The sequence below is a fragment of the Pelodiscus sinensis genome, chromosome 10 (assembly GCF_049634645.1).
Source record: "Pelodiscus sinensis isolate JC-2024 chromosome 10, ASM4963464v1, whole genome shotgun sequence".
In the NCBI taxonomy this organism is placed as follows: Eukaryota; Metazoa; Chordata; order Testudines; family Trionychidae; genus Pelodiscus; species Pelodiscus sinensis.
The window spans coordinates 3,726,847-3,747,462 of record NC_134720.1 but is presented as its reverse complement, the minus strand read 5'-3'; the positions used below and the strand labels follow the sequence as shown (position 1 = coordinate 3,747,462).

At 48.2% G+C, this 20,616-nt stretch overlaps 1 protein-coding gene across 2 annotated transcripts in view; it reads right to left on the bottom strand.

The window, feature by feature from the left end:
- EHHADH (enoyl-CoA hydratase and 3-hydroxyacyl CoA dehydrogenase) overlaps positions 1-19,870 on the bottom strand; it is a 36,449-nt gene extending 16,579 nt beyond the window's left edge. Inside the window, exons 1-5 of one of the 2 annotated variants that reach the window (XM_075937357.1) lie at positions 19,713-19,870; positions 14,838-14,941; positions 12,074-12,249; positions 8,239-8,350; positions 4,923-5,027 (exon numbers count right to left, since the gene is read on the bottom strand). In XM_075937357.1, the coding sequence (XP_075793472.1) occupies positions 4,923-5,027; positions 8,239-8,350; positions 12,074-12,249; positions 14,838-14,941; positions 19,713-19,789 (574 nt within the window). In that variant the 5' untranslated portion in view covers positions 19,790-19,870. The remainder of the gene's footprint in view (positions 1-4,922; positions 5,028-8,238; positions 8,351-12,073; positions 12,250-14,837; positions 14,942-19,712) is intronic. The other variant, XM_075937358.1, reaches the window with a different exon arrangement.
- Positions 19,871-20,616: the final 746 nt, after the last annotated feature.

The following is a 20,616-nucleotide window of genomic DNA, read 5'->3' as shown; positions in this document are numbered from 1 at the left end:
CTTGCCCATGGAGGTCAAGAAAAGGCCCAACCCAGCAGTATGATTCCAGCATAATGAACTCCCAGCCTGGGGACAGAAGATCAGCTGCTAGGATTGGTCCCCAGGCCAGCAGAGGCAGGAAGCACATCAAAGGCAGTGCACCCAACCCATCAGAGGGACAAATGCTGCCCCTTGCACTCAATTGCCAGCCTCTGATCAACCCAGGAGCTCAAGAGGGCAGGATCTCTATCCCTCTTTGTCAAGGGCAGTAGGCAGACAATGGTGAGCCACAGCGCAGGACTGAAAAGAGGCTGGGATGTTGGGACCCTACCCAGAGGATGGTGGAGATGTTCCAGAACGCTTGAATCTTTTGACGGGCATCTGCCTCCAGTGGTCACTGAAGAATTGCCATCTGCCCACAGTTGTCCTGCAGTGGTATCATGCCCACACCTATCACTGCACAATTACCACATTTGGCAAATGGACACTCAGGACGTGCTGCGTTGACCCACGTTTGCCTCGGGTTCTGCTTGGCTCCCAGTGTGTCTGGTCTTTGAATCTGAGCTTTGTGCACTATGAGCAAGCAGATATCCAAGTGGCAGTTGAATGTCAATTTTCTGGTGCCATCAAGTGGACAAATTTTGTAATGCAGCTCTAAATTAGGAGCATTGACCTTTCTAAAAAAACAGCCAATGAAAGAACACTCCGGGCTCGTCTACACTGGCCCCTTTTCCGGAAGGGGCATGTTAATTTCACCTATCGTAGTAGGGAAATCCGCGGCGGATTTAAATATCCCCCGCGTTATTTAAATAAAAATGTCCGCCGCTTTTTTCCGGCTTTTAAAAAAGCCGGAAAAGAGCGTCTACACTGGCCCCGATCCTCCGGAAAAAGCGCCCTTTTCCGGAGGCTCTTATTCCTACTTTGAAGTACTTCAAAGTAGGAATAAGAGCCTCCGGAAAAGGGCGCTTTTTCCGGAGGATCGGGGCCAGTGTAGACGCTCTTTTCCGGCTTTTTTAAAAGCCGGAAAAAAGCGGCGGACATTTTTATTTAAATGCCGCGGGGGATATTTAAATCCCCCGCGGATTTCCCTACTACGATAGGTAAAATTAACATGCCCCTTCCGGAAAAGGGGCCAGTGTAGACGTAGCCTCCATGTATAAATGTCAGATGACACTAAGCTAGAGGGAGAGGGTCGATACGCTGGAGGCAGGGATAGGGTCCAGAGTGACTTAGACAAATTGGAGGATTGGGCCAAAAGAAATCTGATGAGATTCAACAAGGACAAGTGTAGAGTCCTGCACTTGGGACGGAAGAATCCCAAACATTGTTACAGGCTGGGGACTGAATGGCTAAGTAGCAGTTCTGCAGAAAAGGACCTGGGGATTACAATGGATGAGAAACTGGATACAAGTCAACAGTGTGCCCTTGTAGCCAAGAAGGTGAATGGCATATTAACGTGCATTAGGAGGAGCATTGCCAGCAGATCCAGGGAAGTGATTATTCCCCTTTATTCGGCTCTGGTGAGGCCACACCTGGAGTATTGTGTTCAGTTCTGGGCCCCCCACTACAGAAAGGATGTGGACAAATTGGAGAGGGTCCAGCGGAGGGCAACCGAAATGATTAGGGGGCTGGAGCTCATGACTCTGAGGAGAGGCTGAGGGATTTGGGCTTGTTTAGTCTGCAGAAGAGAAGAGTGAGGGGGGATTCGAGAGCAGCCTTCAACTTCCTGAAGGGAGGTTCCACAGAGTATGGAGAGAGGCTGTTCTAAGTAGTGACGGATGGCAGAACAAGGAGCAATGGTCTCAAGTTACAGTGGGGGAGGTCTAGGTTGGACATTAGGAAAAACTATTTTACTAGGAGGGTGGGGAAGCACTGGAATGGGTTCCCTAGGGAGGGGGTGGAATCTCCATCCCTGGAGGTTTTTAAGTCTTGGCTTGCCAGGGCCCTGGCTGGTTGATTTAATTGGGATTGGTCCTGCCTTGAGCAGGGGGCTGGACTTGATGGCCTCCTGAGGTCTCTTCCAGCTCTATGATTCTATAAATCACAGCTTATAGCTCTTCAAGAAATTAACCTGTCTGTAGGTTTCGATTTAATCTCTGTTCCTTTCTTAAAGGATCTTTTCAGATGCAAAGACATTTATTGGCTAATTTGTTTGAGGCTCAAACTGGAGATAGCTTGAAGACTATGTAGCTGACCTGAAGTATGCTATTCTTGAATATTACCTCTGTAGCTGGGGTCTGTGCATTCTTATCCTTAAGTACCCAGACCTGTGCCTGAGTACACACACTATCCTTCACTAGGAACATTCCATAACAATTTGTGGATGAAGTGTGTTCTTCAAACAGGCTGAGACTATATATACAAATTCCAATAAGAACATATTGTATTTAACAAAGGAAGCTTTGCACAGTACCAGGCTATCAGTATGAAATCTGAAAGACTGAGCTTTTGCCATAAAATCTACAGGACTAGCAGACATTTGAAACTGATCTTCCCTTTATTTGACCAAGTAGCTGACCAAGCACAGAAATTCTAGTAGTGCCACCACAAATTATTTTTCATAAGCAATTATCCACCTTGCACCTGAAAAAAAAGTCCCGCGCCAATCCTATCAGAAAGCATGCCTACTGCTAAGCAAAGAGTGTGGACTCAAATCCTGGTATTTCCAATGAAACTGTGTTGTTGGTTCCCATAAGATACAGAAGCCAACTCAGAAGCACTTACAGACATTGGAGCTCATGAGTGCAGCCCAAGTAGCTGAGACGGCTGCATCTCTTTTTAAGGAGTTTGGAGTTGATGCTGTTGGTTTGCCATACTAGTGACAGAGAAGTACAGTATACAAAGATCACTGTCGTAAATCTATCATGTGCCAGCTCATTTTTTCATCTTGACCGCGGATCATGTAGCTAAGTAGTGCACTGACAAGTGTTCAGATTTCAGAGTTCTTCAGCAAGGCCTGGTGGCATATCCTCAGAGCAGATGTGAAATCAGAGCTGACTTTGAAAATGCTATTTGGGAAAAATGGACAGCTGAAGCAGATGCTATGTAAGCTGTAAGGGAATGGTACACAGCCATTTAAAGAGCCCCTGGGCCTCTTGCTGTTACCCTTGTTTGCCTCAGCACGCAGGGAATTAATTCTGTTTGCCACTGAGGATGAAATTGAAGTACAGAAATGTTCTGGTAACGACAGTGAATATGTAAATCCCAAAAGCAAATGGCAACAAGGAACAGACACTGGATGATTCATCCAGTCCTGAGGTTCTCCTCTGAGGTCATGCTGGCTTTCATCATTCTCAGTCACTGCACAATGCACAACTGACTTGTCACAGAGAAGAAAATAATCATTCACATGTCTAGAGGCTTTATTTGATTTCAATTAATATTAAACTGAAATCCAGAGTATCTTCTAGCTCTACGATGCATGTACCCCACTTACATGTGTCTGCTATAAACACTTGTATGGTTCCTACACCGGGCCCCAGCATCACCCTGGAGCATACTTCAGAGTGAAATCATTGCTTCCTGGAAAGACAAAGGGCAATAACTTCTCTTCCAAAAGATAGAGGACAGACAAACATGAACTTTCATCCAACACAAGCAAATGGGGTTGATGAGCAGAAGTTTCTTTGCTTTATTTAGAACAGAAAAGCATATGACCATGTCGTATCTCTAGCGCTTTAGATTTACATTGTCATGAGTTGTTTGAGTTTAAAAAAAGAGGAAGGAGGACTGCTTATGGAATGGACTGATTGTTGCTAAAGATTTAAAAAAAACCCAAAAGCTTACAAATAATCTAAACACAGAGACAGGAGAGAGTATCTATTGTAGATGACCACTTCTGCCAGAGAGCTCTTGGACAAAATGTAGATAGAGTGCCGCAGGACATTGATCTTGAACAAGAAGCCATAAATTAAATAGTGTCAAAAATGGTGTACAGGGTCATCTAGAATTCTGTTTGCCCTTTGGAATACGCTAGCTTCTGTTGGCAAAGTCCTTGGCACGAGGGCCCCAAGGTGGAAAGTCCACTAGGAAGGGAGCAGCAGCAGAGCAAAGTGTCTACCCACTTCTTTATGCTGGGAAGAGTGGAAATGACAAACACTGTACCAGAAGAAGTTGGGGTATTGGCAGGTAAAGGCAAATGGCCAAGATGGCTAAAGAATATGCTGACTCGGTGCTCCCCATAGTGGTTCTCAGGCGCTCAAGATGCTGTCCCAAGAAGAGGCACTAAAATAGGACAGTGATGGAAATGTTTCCTGCCTCAGTGAATCTGCCCTTGTGATCTTTGGGTTCTAAGTGACCTCTTCATACAATTGTCATTTCCAGCACTTCTCCACTCTCCGCAGCCCAGCCTCTTCTCAGACAACTGCAACATAACAGCTTATGGCTACAGACACGGAAAAATGGGCATTTAGAGACAGATTTATGGAGCCATTAAGCCTTGCTGGGGATTTGCCATTACAAAGAGTTCTCTTAAAGCAGCCAATAATGATTATACAGCTGAGCTGTGCTCCACACTAACAAGTCTGGCCATCCAAGAACTTACTGTATCTGGAAAGTGGGTGACTCCTTATCAAGCCAAGAAGCCACCTGGAGCGGGGGCAATGCTGTTCCTCCGCAGTGGGGAAGGGTGTATGCCCATAGGGAACTGGTGATGCTTTAATAGTATTTTCCCCCATCTATCTGCTCTATCTGAATTTGCTGAGTTCCCTGAAGCCCACCTATGTTTCTGAGTTGTTCAGACACATGTCAGGACAGTAACTGCCCTGTATTTAAAGCCTGTGGTCTGTGAAATTCAAAGCCCAGCAAGGAGGAAGGAGATCGGTGTCTGGAAAAGAGGAAGGGAGCTCGTCACAGCAGGCCTCCTTCCAGTTAGCCCCTGCTGTTCTCCTCCTGGATGCTTCTCATCAATGGGTGCCTGCTCATTACTACGCTTCTCCCCTTACCTGACACTTTGTTTGCCAAGTGAATTGCTGCCTCAATTGTGTTTCCTTCCACAATTTCATCAATGATGCCCAGCTTGAGCGCTTCAGCAGCCAGCACCCGTCTCCCTGCAATGGCGAAATAAAGTAGCTTCAGCCTCCCGCTGTCAGAGATTTCATTGCACTCCATTTGACAAAGCTCCTGCCTTTGCCGGGCCTGGGATCTGTTCTCCACTGGGATGCATCAGTCACACCAGACACAAACAGATTCTGCTAAGTAAACCATTAGTTGACTTGGCTCTAAAATGGCAAAAGCAGGTGTGCAGAGATAATGCCGAAAGGGGAGAAAAACCAAGGGAAGCTAGCAGTTAAAACTGATGAAGGCCTGGTACATCCTGTTCTCTCAATCTCCTCCTGTTCTAATTAACTTTAAAGTGTGGTTGTACACCTCTTTCCCCAGCTGTGCCCTCTCAGCATAGCAGGGTACTGAGAGCAAAACCCCTTTTCATTTAAAATGTCCCACTGTTTTATTAGCTAAAGGTTTCAGTAATCTAGTGTGTACACACAAAAAGGGAACTCCCTCCTATGAGAGAGAAAATGGTAATAAATATACAGATAGAGATTATAAAGCCTCTCCAACACCCCAAGCTGCTTGCATTTTGCAAAACACACACAGGTATGAATGCATGCACACCTCTCTGTACTATATAGCGTCACACACAAGTAGCCTAGGGAATGTTTGCACACATAGTGATCTGTGCCATCAAGCACCAGCAATGCCCTCTGCCATGTATACTGGCCAAACTGGACAGTCTCCATGACAAAGGCTAAATGATCACAAATCAGACATCCGAAATGGCAACACACATAAACCTAGAGGGCAGTGGTTCCCAACCTTTTTACACCCAAGATCGCTTTTTAAGTGTCAGGGCAAGCCAAGATCTACCCCATCCCTTCCCCAAGACCACACCTTCTCCGTTCCCCTCCTCTCCATCACTTGCTGTCCCCAGCCCTTACTCTCACTGGGTTGAGACAGGACGTGTGGGCTCTGGGGCGGTAAGGAGGGATCTGGGTGTGGGAAGAGGTGAGAGATGCAAGCTCTGGGAGGGAATGTGGATGCAGAAGGAGGTGGAGAAGGGGATGATGGCTCAGGGAGGGCCCTGCAGGCTGGAGAGTGTTGGGGTCAGGTGGAGGGTTGGTGTGCTGAGCAAGACACAGGTTTGTGGATGTGGGGGCGCAGGAGTTTGGGTTGGGGTTTATGAGGAGCTCAGGGCAGGGGAGGTTGGGTGTATGATGGGCTTGGGACACAGATTTGCAGTGTGTGGATGGTGCAGGAGCGTTGTGGCACAAGATTGGGGATGTGGGAGTGCAGGGATTGGGGATGAGAGAGGCTCAGGACAGGGGGTTCCGGTATATGATGGGCTCAGGATTGGGGTCGGGGGGGGATGCAGGAGTGTCATGATGCTGCGGCCAGATAGGGGCTTGTTGGCCGGGCTTCATTTTTAAACAAAATATTATGTCCAATACAAAACGTTTCAGCATTGTCTTTATTTATGGGAGGGGCAGGGACCCTGTTTTGGGTCAGAGGTCACTGACCCATGGAAAAATCAGTCGGGAACCACACAAGTGAGATGCAAAAAAACAACCCCTCCAAGCCCGACTGATGTGGCCCCTACTGAAACACCTCACTCCACTGGAACTGCAGCCCCATTGGGAAGGTAGGTAGGACTGAGGTTCAAGGCCTCAGGCCAGATTAACTCTTCTGGGGTTCCAGGCTTAGTGGATTTTGTGAGCCCCTCAACACTCTGGGGTATGGCCAAAAATGAAGGATCCAGTGTGTGGAACGTGGTTGCCAGTGAGTGAAATAGGGAGGAGGTGTAGAATTTGGGTGGAAAGTAGGGTACAGGAGCAAGCTGGGGGGTAGGTGTCCGGCCAAGAGGAAGTGGGCAGGAGCAGGGTGCTGAGGGGGGGTCTAGCCTAGTGCCAGGATACTGGTGAGGATCTAGCCAGGGACAGGGTGCTAGTGGGAGGTATACCCAGAGGAAGGGGGCAGGGAGCTAGTGGGGATCTGGCCAGGGGGCAGGATGCTAGTGAGGGTCTGGCCAGGGGGCAGGTGATAGGGTGCTGGTGGGGATCTGGCCAGGGGGCACGTGACAGGGTGCTGGTGGGGGTCGGCCAGAAAAGAGGGGGGAGGAGCAGCTCGGCTGGTACCTAGGCGTCTCCAGGGACAAGGATCTTTGGGGCAGAATCTGCAGGCAGTCCTGGAAGAAGCATACATGCATCTCCTTTAAGAAATCCAGCTGCTCCAGATCTTGCACTGCCATCTTAACTACCTCCCCTGCTCTCCCGGAGCACGGGGAAGAGAGGACAAGAAAGTGTGCATGCGCCTCCCCTACTCACAACAGTGTGCGCGCTTTCTTGTCTTCCCTTCCTGTGGCATGGTAGGGGGGAAGTCCCAGATCCGGCTTTGGCTCTGAACCACGGGACATCCCCCCAATGCTGCAGGAAGCCAGAGCTAGCTCTGTTTTTGCAGGAGGTTGTAGCACCAGCGCGGGCTCCTCATTGGGGGGGAGGGAGGCGGAGCAAGGAGAGGCTAGGAACACTGCCTCGCGATTGACTGGCAGTGTCCCCATGATAGTCTGATTGGTGACCACAGCAGTAGGGGAACATTTTAACCTGCCTGGGCACTCATTAATAGATTTAATTAATGAGTTCTACAAAGGCATTTCACCAGCCAATTAGAGAGTGCAGCATTGACCTTCATATGCAAATTTGACACGGTTTCCCTGGGCTTGAACAAAGACATTAACTGGATGTCGCATTATAAAGCCAGCCTTCCCTGTATTTAACACCGCATTTTTACATCAAAAGCTAAGTATGGGACACTTCCAGCCCACTTAATTAGCCTCATTAGCACCGGTCTTACAATTGACAGGTACTTTTTTTTTTCCCTGTTATAAAATTCTGGGTTTCTGTTATTCGTCTCCAGCTCATCTAATGAAGTGAGTTTTGCCCACAAAAGGTCATGATACTATATATATTTTTGTTAGGCTCTACGGTGCCACAGGACGACTCACTGTTTTTAAAGTTACACAGTAACATGGCTACTCTTCTGTGACTTTTTTTGCACACAGTGTTTGTGGATTCACACATATATACACTGAGTCCAGTCCAATAGTCTGGCTTTGTCTAGACCAGGATTTGACTCAGCCAGCAAGTATGTGTTACAATACAATTTGCCTTGTCTGAATAGAGTTTCTGAACACGTTCAATAGATTGAGCTAGCTAACCTGATCCCATGTCACACCTGTCCATCCTAAACAAAGCCACAGAAATTTACCTGTGGTGATTATGTCAAGTGCGGCTGGGACCCCAATCAGTCTGGGGAGTCTCTGGGTTCCTCCAGCAGCTGGAAGTATCCCAAGGGTGACCTCTGGAAGACCTACCCAGGCCTAGAGGCGAGTGAAAGTAAACAGAGGATCTAATTAAAGAAAGCAGTAATTATATACTATATACAGAAGATGCAAGCACAGCATAACCACAGTCATACACCATTCCTTCTAGCAAACTGCTCTTGGAAGCCCTACAAAGGTACAAATTGTGATTTTCAGCAGTTTATAACTGCTAAATCTGGATAAGTTGTAGGAAAAGCAAAAGATGCCCCCCAGAGCCCACAAACATCACCTGCTAAATTTCAGGTCTCTGCTTCAAAGGTATGGATACACTAGAACCGTTTCAAAGAAATGGCTGGGGAAACGTTTGATATTAGCAAAACTGCCTATTTCCCCCAACCTAATTCTTGAGAACATCTCTCGAGCATTTTGGCTGAAACCTGAAAAAATCACCATCCAGATGGTTAAAGTTTAGCAAATTATAAGCAAGAGAAACTGGGTGATTATAATGGAAAATATTGCATAATGGAAATATTAATTAGCGGTGTGGCCATGTATTCTCTTTTGATAAACTTTCAAAACAATTCTAATGCCACAACAGAGTGATAGAAACTTGAAATTTGGTAGGGATGTAAACTTAGCTCACAGATCTGCCTTCAGGAATTTGGTGAACACACTGTGTGTTGATTTGATGAATTATGCAGGCTTAAAAGTGCTGGTTATTTGCTGGACACAGATGGCACTCATGCATACTACAGCTGAATAGAAATTCAGTCTTCCAACACTGTATTGGTGTTCTACACGTGCACGAAAAAATGGAATGGCCTTCTGGTTTTAATGTATAGGCACATGTAGAATATGACCTCAGATTGGGGATGAGATGAAGCATGTCTCCATCAAGGGCAGGTACCCCATTGTGCCACCCACAGCACTCCAGTGCAATGCTTTTGGGGGATTTTTTTGCAATGTTTTTTGGGACAGAAATGACTCACCTAGGAATCTCTAGGAACTAGGGATCAAGTTCCCAGTATGCACTTTTCTCCATCCCATAATGCCACCCATCTCCCAAAATGACTGCTTTTTTTTATTTCCACAAGCCCTCACAGCCCTTTTTGCTGTCCAATACTTCTGCAGGAAGCATTATTTTGGCACCTGCCCACCTTAATCTAGATATATATTTGAGCGTGTCCGCCTGTCTGAGTCTGCCTGTCTATCTGTGAGTCCATTTGTTCAAACACTCCTCCTAAACAGTAAGAGGTGGGACCACCAAATTTGGTATTCAGCTTCCTCCTCTCCTAACTTAAAGCAAGGTCAGGGTTTGGTTGTGCCAGGAAAACGGGAAGTCCCTAGAATGGGACTGTTTTCCATAACATGGAAAGGAAGGTGGCAGAGAGGAGGAATGCGATACAGTGGCCACTGGGGGCAGTGAGTTCAGGGGAGAGCTATACTGCAGAGTGACTACTAGAGGCAGCTGCACCAAGAAAGGCTACCATCTTGCCTGCCACCAGACAGGTAAGAAGCCCCTCTGCCCCAAACCCTTCCCCCAGCCCCTCGCCACAACCCTAGCAAGGGAGACAGGGAAAACCCTGCTGGGCAGAGGGGAAAGACCCTGCCAACTGGAGGAGCTGCGGGGGAGGGGGGTGGATGGTCCCTGCCGGCCAGGAGGAAGGGAAAGCCCTGCCAGATGGGACCTCCCCATCCCAAGCCCCTCCTCACTCCCTAACCCTCAATCTCTCACACTTCCACATCCCCAGCCCCGAGCCCCTCTTTAACCCCCTCACCATGGCTCATGCACCCCCCACGTCCCCAGCCTCCTGCCCTGACCCCCATTCCTCCAAGGCTCTGCCCTGACTCCTGCACTCCCCCTGTCCTGAAGGACCCAGGCAATGCTGGTTAAATCTTCTGGTACATAATATAGCAATAGAATGTGCTACTCTGTGGCTAGGCAAGCATTGGTAAATCCCTGCAGACACGTGACTGATGCCAGTGTGGGCTGATCAGAGAAGATGCATGACATTCACATGTTTAAGCACACAGGATGGTTCGGAAAGCTGCAAGCAGGGACATTCTTTCCCAACCGGTGAATTACCACTGGTGATACGGAAACATTAGTGATTCTGGGGGCCCAGCCTACACTTTGCTTCTCCAGACACTTCCTACCTCAACAGCATCAAGCAAAGACACAAGCACCAGCTCAGCAGATGCAGAACAACAATTGCATGTGCCATTGATAGAATGAAGGGATGAGGATTCTGTTTACTCACATCGTGTCCTGTGGTGGCCTATATGTTATCTGAGAGCCCAAGGGGGAAAGCTGCTGCCAGGATGGAGGTGGAGCAGCAGTCGGCTGACTTTGGACAGCCAGATACAAGTGACATTGCAAGAGCTCAACTTGGAGCTATGCCGTTGAGGAAGGCTTTGAAAGAACACTTGAATGGTCACCCACAGTAGTATTGTGTGCTGGAGTAATCTCTGGGCCTGGAGCTTGGATGCTACTACGAAAAGTCTGGTGTTTGCTGCACATGTATAATTACTCTGTGGTTTACTGAAATCAGTTCTGTGGTGCTGCATGTTTACAAGCTCTGCTTCTCATTCTGCAATATGTGCTGGAAACAAAGGGTTTTTTTTAAATATAAATGTATTGGGTGGTAAGTCAGTACAGACAGACAATGTGCAGAACACTTCGGGCAACGCAATACAAACTTTTAACAGACTAACAGCATGGAATGTTACAATTGGAAAGCCAGCAACGTTACAATTGGAAAGTCCATTTCAGTGCACAAATGCACTCCCTTGTGACTACACATATAGTAACTGTGGTTCTTGCAGGCCAGTGTATATGAAGCTGAGGTTTTCCTGGGAGCCCCTAGATGAGGAGTGATTGGGGCAGAAATGCCTGTGGTGTATGTCCCAAATATTGCAGACCCTGGTTGACTTATTGGTCCAAATGGTCCAGGACTCCCCAAACTTTGTAGTCTTTAGATATCTCCATGCTAGCAGCTTCCTATCCCACTTCCATCATATGATGTGGCATTAACTTTGTAATGCAGACTGGGCCTAGGTCTCACCCTTCGGGTATGTCTAGACTACGTCCCTCCATTGCAAATGAAGTGGAGATTTAAAAATCCCGCGCTTCATTTGAATAAAAATGGCTGCCGCGTTTTGCCGAGTTAGCAGTTTGTCGGCACAAAGCAGCTGTCAAGACGTGGATCGGGCAACAAAGAAAGCCTTTGTTGCCCGATCCCTTATGCCTCGTAAAACGAGGTTTACAGGATCGGCCAACAAAGGCTTTCTTTGTCACCCGATCCCCGTCTTGACAGCCACTATTTGCTGACAAACTGCTAACTCGGCAAAACGCGGCTGCCATTTTTATTCAAATGAAGTGCGAGAGATTTAAATCCCTGTTTCATTTGCAATGCCGGTGTATCTAATTTACATCCCTCTGGCGACAGAGAGATGCAGTCTAGACATACCCTTCGTGTGCACCTGTTCCCTTACTCATAATGGCAGTGGAGAGAATTGGAGGAGCTGCAGATGAAGTTGTTCAATGGGCTCCTCAGAATGCAAATGAGGCATTTGATTAGGAGCCCTCCCCTCTAGTCTCTCCTGCTCCCAGGAAAGCCATACAGCAGCACTCTTCCTAGTGCAGCCTCAGGTTCCCTATGGCTCATTTCCCCTTCCATTCAGAGCACTGTATGCTGGGCACGATCCGGCATAGGAGGGCATTCCTTCTAACCCACTTATTGCCCTTTGTTGGACTCTGGACACTTAACAGCATATTACCTGTGCCTGTGCAATCCTGTAGTGACAGCCCAATGCCACTTCCAGTCCTCCTCCTAATGCCATGCCTTCAATAGCAGCCACCACAGGCTTTTCGCTTTTCTCTATTAGGTCAATTACTGATGTCAGACTGGGGCTGTCTCCTGCTGGAAAGGAGGAAAACCCTCGAATATCAGCACCTGCGGAAACACAGAGGAGCTTAACAAGACCATGAAAAGTCAGCAGAGCAGGGAGTGCCCGTCTTTGCTTAGAACACCCTTCAGGACCAACAAGTAGGGATTAATGCTGGGCGACTATGGACCACTGTTCAGTCCAGAACTTGAAGGACAGCAGTCATGATGCACAGATCTCTGAAGCAGATTGGATGTGATGAAGAAAGCAGTAAAGATCATCAAACTCATTCACAAGCACCTTTGGAAGCAACCCTGGGTGGTGGGTGAACCTGAGGTTGGGGGAGCAACCTTCCAACCCCACCTCTTCCACCCAAGGCCTTGCCCCCTACAGGAGCCAAGTTCCCCCTCCACAGGGGCAGGTCTCCAGCTCCCCTTTTCCCCCTGCAGGGGTAGTCCCCAGCCCCACACTCATGAGTTAGCCCCGGAGCACAGGGAGGAAAGGCGGTGACAGGGGGTGGAGTGTGGGGCAGGGCCAGGCCTGGCACTTTGGGAAGGCAATGCCTTCCCCTGCCTCTTACACCCCCTGCCCCTGGGTGGAATCCTTATCTTGACTCTCTCTGGACCTATTCATAAAACCTTAGAGATGGAGAAGGAAAAACAACTCCCATGCTGCTATAACAATCACCATCAATGTAGCATTAGCAGCTGCCACCACAAGACACCTCTAGCACAGCCTAAGAGTTTAGGGGTGGGGGGACAGCAACAGATCCATAGACAGACATCAAGCCAGAGAGCTCAACATGGCAGTAGTGCAGCAGAGAGAAGGTGGGGCCCACCATCAACATACGGCAACTCCCAGTTCTGGACCTGGATCCACCATCAGCCCAACTCCTTGTATCACCAAGGGCTCTCACTGCCAGTCAAAATCAGAATGCGAACAGTAGCTCCATTTCAGGGCAGGTGGCAACACTAAAATTACTGGCACATTCTCTCTCTCTCTTTGCAGGTTATCTTGATGGGGCTACATCTAATTAGCTCCTTGAGCTGATCTCAAATCAGGGTGAGTTACCTCCACAATCACAGGCCACTGTCTGCCTCAGCAGTGTGTGAGATGTCCTCTAGAGGGCAGCAAGAGACTCTAAGTCAGTGATACTCCAACCTCAGTGAAGACAACCTCAGTCTAGCAAGACCCACTAATTCCAACTGGGAGCGTGCTCCCATCAACCTCCTGCTGTGTGGACAGTGCCAACATGTGATTTAAGACACTACAACTCCAGCGACGTAATTAACAAAGCTGGAGTTGCGTATCTTAAGACAACTTTCCCCTTAAGCGTAGGCCGGACCATAGTGTTTTGATGTCATGTGCTGCAAAGAGCTGCAGGAGACACATTAAAGAGGCATTTGCGGCTCCTGAGCCTCAGTCAGAGTATCACTGCTGTAGGCAAAGGATGAGGGATCCCGCCTGACCTTCCCAATTCCCTGGTATCCAGTCCCACTCACAGGACAGAAAATCCAGGCTGGGCCAAAACTTCCCAACACACACAGAAATTGAATATGAAACAGGAGACACAATGCTGGGAATTTTGGATGCTGGGATTCCAGTGTGGGAAGCATCAAATGAGGAGAATGAACTCTTAGCTGGAGGCTGATCTAAGCTGGTAGAAAATAGGAAAGATGCAAACCTCAGAGTACCTTTTAATGTCTGTAGAGCCACAGTGGGCGGAAAACACTTTGGAGAAGATCGGAGGACCAAGTAACTGTTGCAAGGTCCCGAGTCCTATAGACTCAAGCACTTATCTGTAAGTGCTGAAGAACCAACGAGAATTTCTGTTCTCTGTATGTTGGGTATTTATCAGACGTTGGAGTCAATGTTTCTGGTTTATACTAGAGATGTTAAGATGCTTTTCAAAACATAATGTGCTAAAAATCACAGCGGTTACATGCCCTGTGGGCTCTGTGGTATAAGGCTTAAATAAATAAGCTTTATACTGCAGGGCCTGCAGCTAAGCCACCTCCCCAGGAGCGCTGCCGGACCTGCTCCTGGGAGGCTTCGCTGAGGCAGGCTCTGCAGTGAGCTCCTCAGGAGCAGGGCTGGCAGCCCCTGCCAATCCTGCTCCCAGGTAGCCAGCATGTAACCTGCAGCGGGGTGGGAACAGGGGGACGGCGGGAGGAGGGCAGCCAGACCTATCACAGACTGGAGCAACCCAGCTGCTCCAGTCCCTATCAGTTGACTGGAACCAGAAAGCCTCACCCATTCAATCAAACTGTAAACCGTGTTTATAATGGAAACCACTTCAAGCCAGGGGTGCTGCACCACCTCCTGCACCTCTAGTTCCAGCACCTATCAATGTAAGCAAATCCTATATTTAATGTTACATGTAGCAGGGCTGTCTACATGTGAAGACACAAATTGTGTCCTTTGTAGCCTAATTTGGTCCATCTCTGAGAAGCACTGCATTAAAGACACATCTGATCATTGCTGACTGTTACCACTAGAATAACACAAGCATAGTGAGACGACGATGCTGATACTCTGAAGGTTCACAAAGTTGTACACAATGCTGTTTATGTTTATAGTTACTGTGGCAAATTCCTACAGAGTTTGGAATAATTGACTCTGTGTGTGTGAACACTAAATAAAAAGAGAATCTTACCTGCACTGAATTTCCCATTCTCCCCACAAATCACAACAGCTTTCACAGCAGGGTCTGTAGCTGCTTTCTTCACTCCTTGCTCTAAAGATCGAATAACTGCAGAGCTAAAATAAATCAGAGAATCATCAACTGATGCATACCCACACCCAAAATCTGAGGGGCTCACATCTGGCCTCTTCCTCCTCTTGCCCTCTCTGTGACGTCCCACAGGGTCTCTCTTCTCCTCCCCTCTTTCCAAGTCATTTCATTGGCTCATTCCTATCACTGGTATGTTGATGCCTCAAATCTAGCTCTTCACTCTTAAGCAGCCTCCCTCCAGCCAGTTCCACACCTCAGCTTCTCTCTCTGGTGTCTCCAGAAACTAAAACCAAGCTGGAACTCTTGACTTTTCCCATCAACTCTTCCTCACATCCATCCTGTCAATCAAGACCGCACTCTGGGGTCCATCTGGCCATACATGGATTTCTCTCTCACCGCTACCACGTGGCCTTGGGTAAAGAAATGGAAGAGAGAAGACAGCCAGAGACTAATGCCAGCAAGAGCAGCTTAAGCAGGGGCCTGTGGACGATGGCAAGGACATCAATATTTTGGACAGTTTTGATGGGACTTTCTTTCCCCCTGTCCTGTTTGGCTGTTTGCTGCAAGCCCTCCTTCACAGTCTCTTTACTGCACTCGTGCCCCCTGCCTTTCAGTGTCTCCTCCCCTTCCCTGTTCTTTCCATTTAGACAATCTCTTCCCATCAAAACTCCACCTGAAATAAAAAAAGATTGTGTAACTCTCGTGACATCTGCAGCTATGGCATTCTACATTCTGCCTGGAGTGTTTTTTTGGGGTATCAGGACTCTGGCCCAGGGACTATGTGTCTGCTACTATTTATACAGTGGACTCTTGTACATTTCAAAGGAGGAATGCGGAAGTGCCTATCGACAAAATTCCATTAACTACTCGACTAGTCAATTAACTGCTAGTTAACATCCTTAGTTGCATCCCTATTCTACGCCCACGATATCAACTATGTACCATTTATCTCTTCTACCAGCAGAGCTCTGGACACAGGAGCATCAAACTTGGCTATTGATGGACAGGTTAAATAGAGGAACATATGAAACACTACTTTAATTTGTAAGGGAGGACACAAACCCCCACATACAGCACATAGAGTGATATTTACACACACATTTGGTTATTCTTCTGAACACACTACATAGAATAAAATGTATACAAGCAAAGAGGAAGTGCCTCTGAGGAACAGGCATTAAATGTGTCCTAAGCACTTCTGTGCCTGCGGTGCACATATAGTCAATAGTTATGCTAAGCGTGCTCAGAAGTGTGGTAATTTGCACTGGGGGGATTATGCAAGAAAGACTTTGTCAGGTTACCCCTTCTGTCAAGCCTAGGGAAATCAGTCACATGAGGCTGATACGCAGGGCAATTCTATTCTCCATTCCCCATCTTTACTATCATAGCCCAAAAGAACTGATTGTCCCAGGGAATAACTGACACTCTACTAGTACATAGTATTTCCTTTCCCCTCACACAGCTATTTTCTTTCATAAATAGGATTGTACTTTTTTTTAGAAAAAGAATTCTAGCAAGAAAAACAATATTTATTGAAAGCAGGACAAAGGCCAAGAGCAACTCCTAACTCTGAGCTAACCTCTCACTCTTATCAGGCCCAGAAAACATGCAGATGACACAGGTCCAGTGTACGAATTGTTAGTTACATGCATTCTTATTATAGTGTGCTTGCAAAAATACATAACTTACAATAAAGGTTCCTAGAATAAGTATAATAATACACAACATCACAGCTGAAAAACTTGAGTATAAAAAGAATAGACGTGGCCAGTTGTATTTACATATGTATTTCATTAACATGACAGAGTATATCCATTAACTATGGTGTGAAAATTCACTGTACATATTCCTACAACTTTAAACCTTTCAACATGTATGCGTGTGCACGCATGCATGTGAAAAGATTAACTGGTTACTTAGTAGGCAGCAGATTTATCAGCATGCTTACCTAGTAACTGTCCCTCTCCCAATACCCCACCCCCAGCCAAGGTGCAATGGAGCCAGCCTGACCAGCCCCCAGCCGGTGGTGGGCCAATGGGGCTCAAAGAGCTCCATGCTTCTGGTGAGCTGGCCAGCAGGCTGGCCCCTGCCTGGAGGGCACTAGCCCTCCAAAGGTTAATCAGTTACCCTGCATAATTGTAATCATTTAACTGGTTAACTATTTTAATGGCGATTTATATTTGTGTCTTTAAATGTATGCCCCGTAAGGTGAGAGAATACTTATAAAGATGACCTTAGCTTTCTATTCCTATTCCTTTTATGCAGAGGGTTTTCTTAATCACAATGGTCCTGTCCTGTATTTTATAAACAGCAATTCCAACAAAGTTAGGTAAGCTTTGTGTGTGTGAACTTCCTTCAATTGCCTCTTGGGGTTTTTTTTGTTTTGTTTTTTTTAAAGTGCCACAAAGTGTTTCTCTTTCAAACACTTGGGGTACATCTACACAGCAGTGTTATTTCAGAATAACCAACATTATTCTGAAATAACATAGTTTGCATCTACGTTACAAGCACTTATTTCGACAGAACGTCAAAATAATGTCAAGCTTGAGGACTTCTTACTCTGATTCCTGTAACCCTTGTTTTAAGAGGAGTAAGGGAAATCGGAGGAAGAGTGCTCTTTCTCAGACTTCCTGCTGCATAGACAGCACCAAAAACCAAAATAAGCTATTTTGACTTAAGCTATGCAATTGATGTAGCTCAAGCTGCACAGCTTATTTCAACTTTAGCCCAGCTGTGTAGACATACCCTTAGGCTATGTCTACACTGGCACGATTTTGCGCCAGAGATATGCAAATGAGGCTAAGCGTGGAATATCACCGAGCCTCATTTGCATATCTAATGAGCCGCCATTTTTGTGGAAGAGGCTCTTGCACCAGAAGGAGCGTCTACACTGCCCCTTCTTGCGCAAGAAAGACCCTCTTGCACAATGCCGTTATTCCTGAAAATAATCAGCGTAGTGGCATTGCTCGAGAGGGTTTTTCTTGCGCAAGAAGGGGCAGTGTAGACGCTCCTTCTGGCGCAAGAGCCTCTTCTGCAAAAATGATGGCTCATTAGATATGCAAATGAGGTGCAGCGATATTCCACACTTAGCCTCCTTTGCATATCTCTGGCGCAAGATCGCGCTAGTGTAGACATAGCCTAGAGTTCACAAGATGGGCGCTCCTCAGACTTTCGGAGGCTCATAGCAGAAAGGTTTTCCTTCTGCATATTACTTAACATCCACGAAAAAGGAAAAATCGAAGGTGAGCAAAAACAATGAGGAGTGCTGTGTCACCTTAAAGACCGACAGATTTATTCAGGCATAAGCATTTGTGGGTAAAAACCACTTCATCAGATGCATCTGACAAAGTGGTTTTTACCATGAAAGTTTATGCTCAAATAAGTCTGTCAGTCTTTAAGGTGCCACAGGTCTCCTTGATGTTTTTGCTAATTTATTTGAGTTTCACGGGCTGGAACCAATGCCTTGGATGACTGTGTACCTAATGAGGTGCATGGGTGAATTCAGACATGCATAACTGAAGACCACAAAGATGACGTAAGTTCTTAAACACTAAGGTAATACAAATAAGAATAATTTTGTCTAGAATAGATCATATATCATATTTCATGCTATTACCCAGCCAAGGCCAATGACTTGTGCTTTGCTATTGCGTACCTTCCAGTCTTGATTTGAAGGTGTCAAGTGGTAAAGAATCCACCACTTCCCAGAGTAGTTTGTTCTAGTGATTAATCATCTCATCCTCACTATTTAAAAAGTGTGCCTTATCTCCCATTTGAATGTGTCAGGTTTCAACTTCTAGCCACTGCTTCTTGTTCTGCCTTTCTCTGCAGGATTAAAGAGCCCTTTACTACCTGGTATTTTCTCCCTAAAACAGTACCTGTACACAGTTATCAAGTCACCACTTAATCTTCTTTCTGAGGAACCAAACAGATTAAGCTCTTTCTGTCTTGCTGTAAGGCATTTTCTCAGTGCTCAAATCCTTTCTGTAGCTCTTTTCTGCACTCTCTCCATTTTATCAATATGGGCAGTCCCCGAGTTACGCGGATCCGACTTATGTCGGATCCGCAGTTACGTATGGGGCTTTTCTCGCCCCGGAGGACAGGAGCCGCGGGACGCCCAGATGCGCCACGGTCCGCCGCCCCCGTCCTCCGGGGCAAGAAAAGCTGCTCCCCGTCTCCCTGGTCTGCAGGGAGACGGGGAGTAAAGCCTGGGAGCTTGGAGTTGAACAGGCAGAGAGCAAAGGTGCTCAGAGCCTGTGCTCCAGGGTTGGAGGAGGGCCAGAGACTGAGCATGACAGCTCTCTGCCTCTCGGGCAGCCAGCCAGAAACGCTCTTTTCAATGAAGTAAAAGTGAAAAGAGCTGTGAAGCAGGCAGCAGGGAAATTCCATTGTGGTCCCCCCAAAATAAAATCTTCCTTGAATGTGTTTCCAGCAAAATAATGTGTGTTTCTGATCTCTCATCCTAGTAGGGACAATCCCCCCCCCCCCAGAACTGTAAGGTATTTTGCAGACATTCCTATCTTCTGACCAACTCTCCTAAAGCTTAGCGAAGAGGAAGAGCAAAGCCCCTTTGTCGCAAAGAGCCCGAGTTGCACAGACAAGCGCCCCTATGCTGAGGGAGAAAGGAGCCGTGGGAATGACTCTGTGCTGCAGGCAGGCTCCGCCCCAGGGACACCCGCGCAACTGCCCCTGAGGGGAGCGGGGCCCCAGCCTGCCCCGCCCGCGGACACGCGGGGCGCCGGGCCCGGAACAGCCCCAAGAACAGGTCCCCGCGCGGGGGGAGGGGCGCGGCGGTACCTCAGCGTGTTGAGCGGCGGGTGGCTCAGGCGGATCAGCGCCACGGCCGCGGCGCCGCGCGTGCACCGCGCCGCCATCCCCGCCGCGAGCCAGCGCCGGACTCTGCCCGGGGCGGGGCCTTCCCCGAGCGGCCGGGCAAAGCCCCGCCCAGCCCGTGGTGACCCCGCCCCCCGCGTTCCGGGACAGACCCCACACAGACCCGCCGCACGCCACGCCCGGCCACAGTGTACAGCCCCCCCCCCCGCTCTCCGCCATTGGTACAACCAGCCTTCCTACCCCCCCCCCCGCTCTCCGCCACTGGTACAACCAGCCTTCCTACCCCCCCCCCCCGCTCTCCGCCACTGGTACAACCAGCCTTCCTACCCCCCGCTCCCACCGCCACTGGTACAACCAGCCTTCCAACCCCCCCCCGCTCTCCGCCATTGGTACAACCAGCCTTCCTACCCCCCCCCCCCGCTCTCCGCCACTGGTACAACCAGCCTTCCTACCCCCCGCTCCCACCGCCACTGGTACAATCCCACCCCAGCTCACAGCGCACCTGGTACGATCCCCCCCTCACATCGCCACTGGTACAATCCCACCCCATCCCCCCCTTCACATCGCCACTGGTACAATCCCATCCCCATCCCCCCCTTCACATCGCCACTGGTACAATCCCACCCCATCCCCCCCTTCACATCGCCACTGGTACAATCCCATCCCCATCCCCCCCTTCACATCGCCACTGGTACAATCCCACCCCATCCCCCCCTTCACATCGCCACTGGTACAATCCCACCCCATCCCCCTTCACATCGCCACTGGTACAATCCCATCCCCATCCCCCAGCTCACATCGCCACTGGTACAATCCTACCCCATCCCCCCTTCACATCGCCACTGGTACAATCCCATCCCCATCCCCC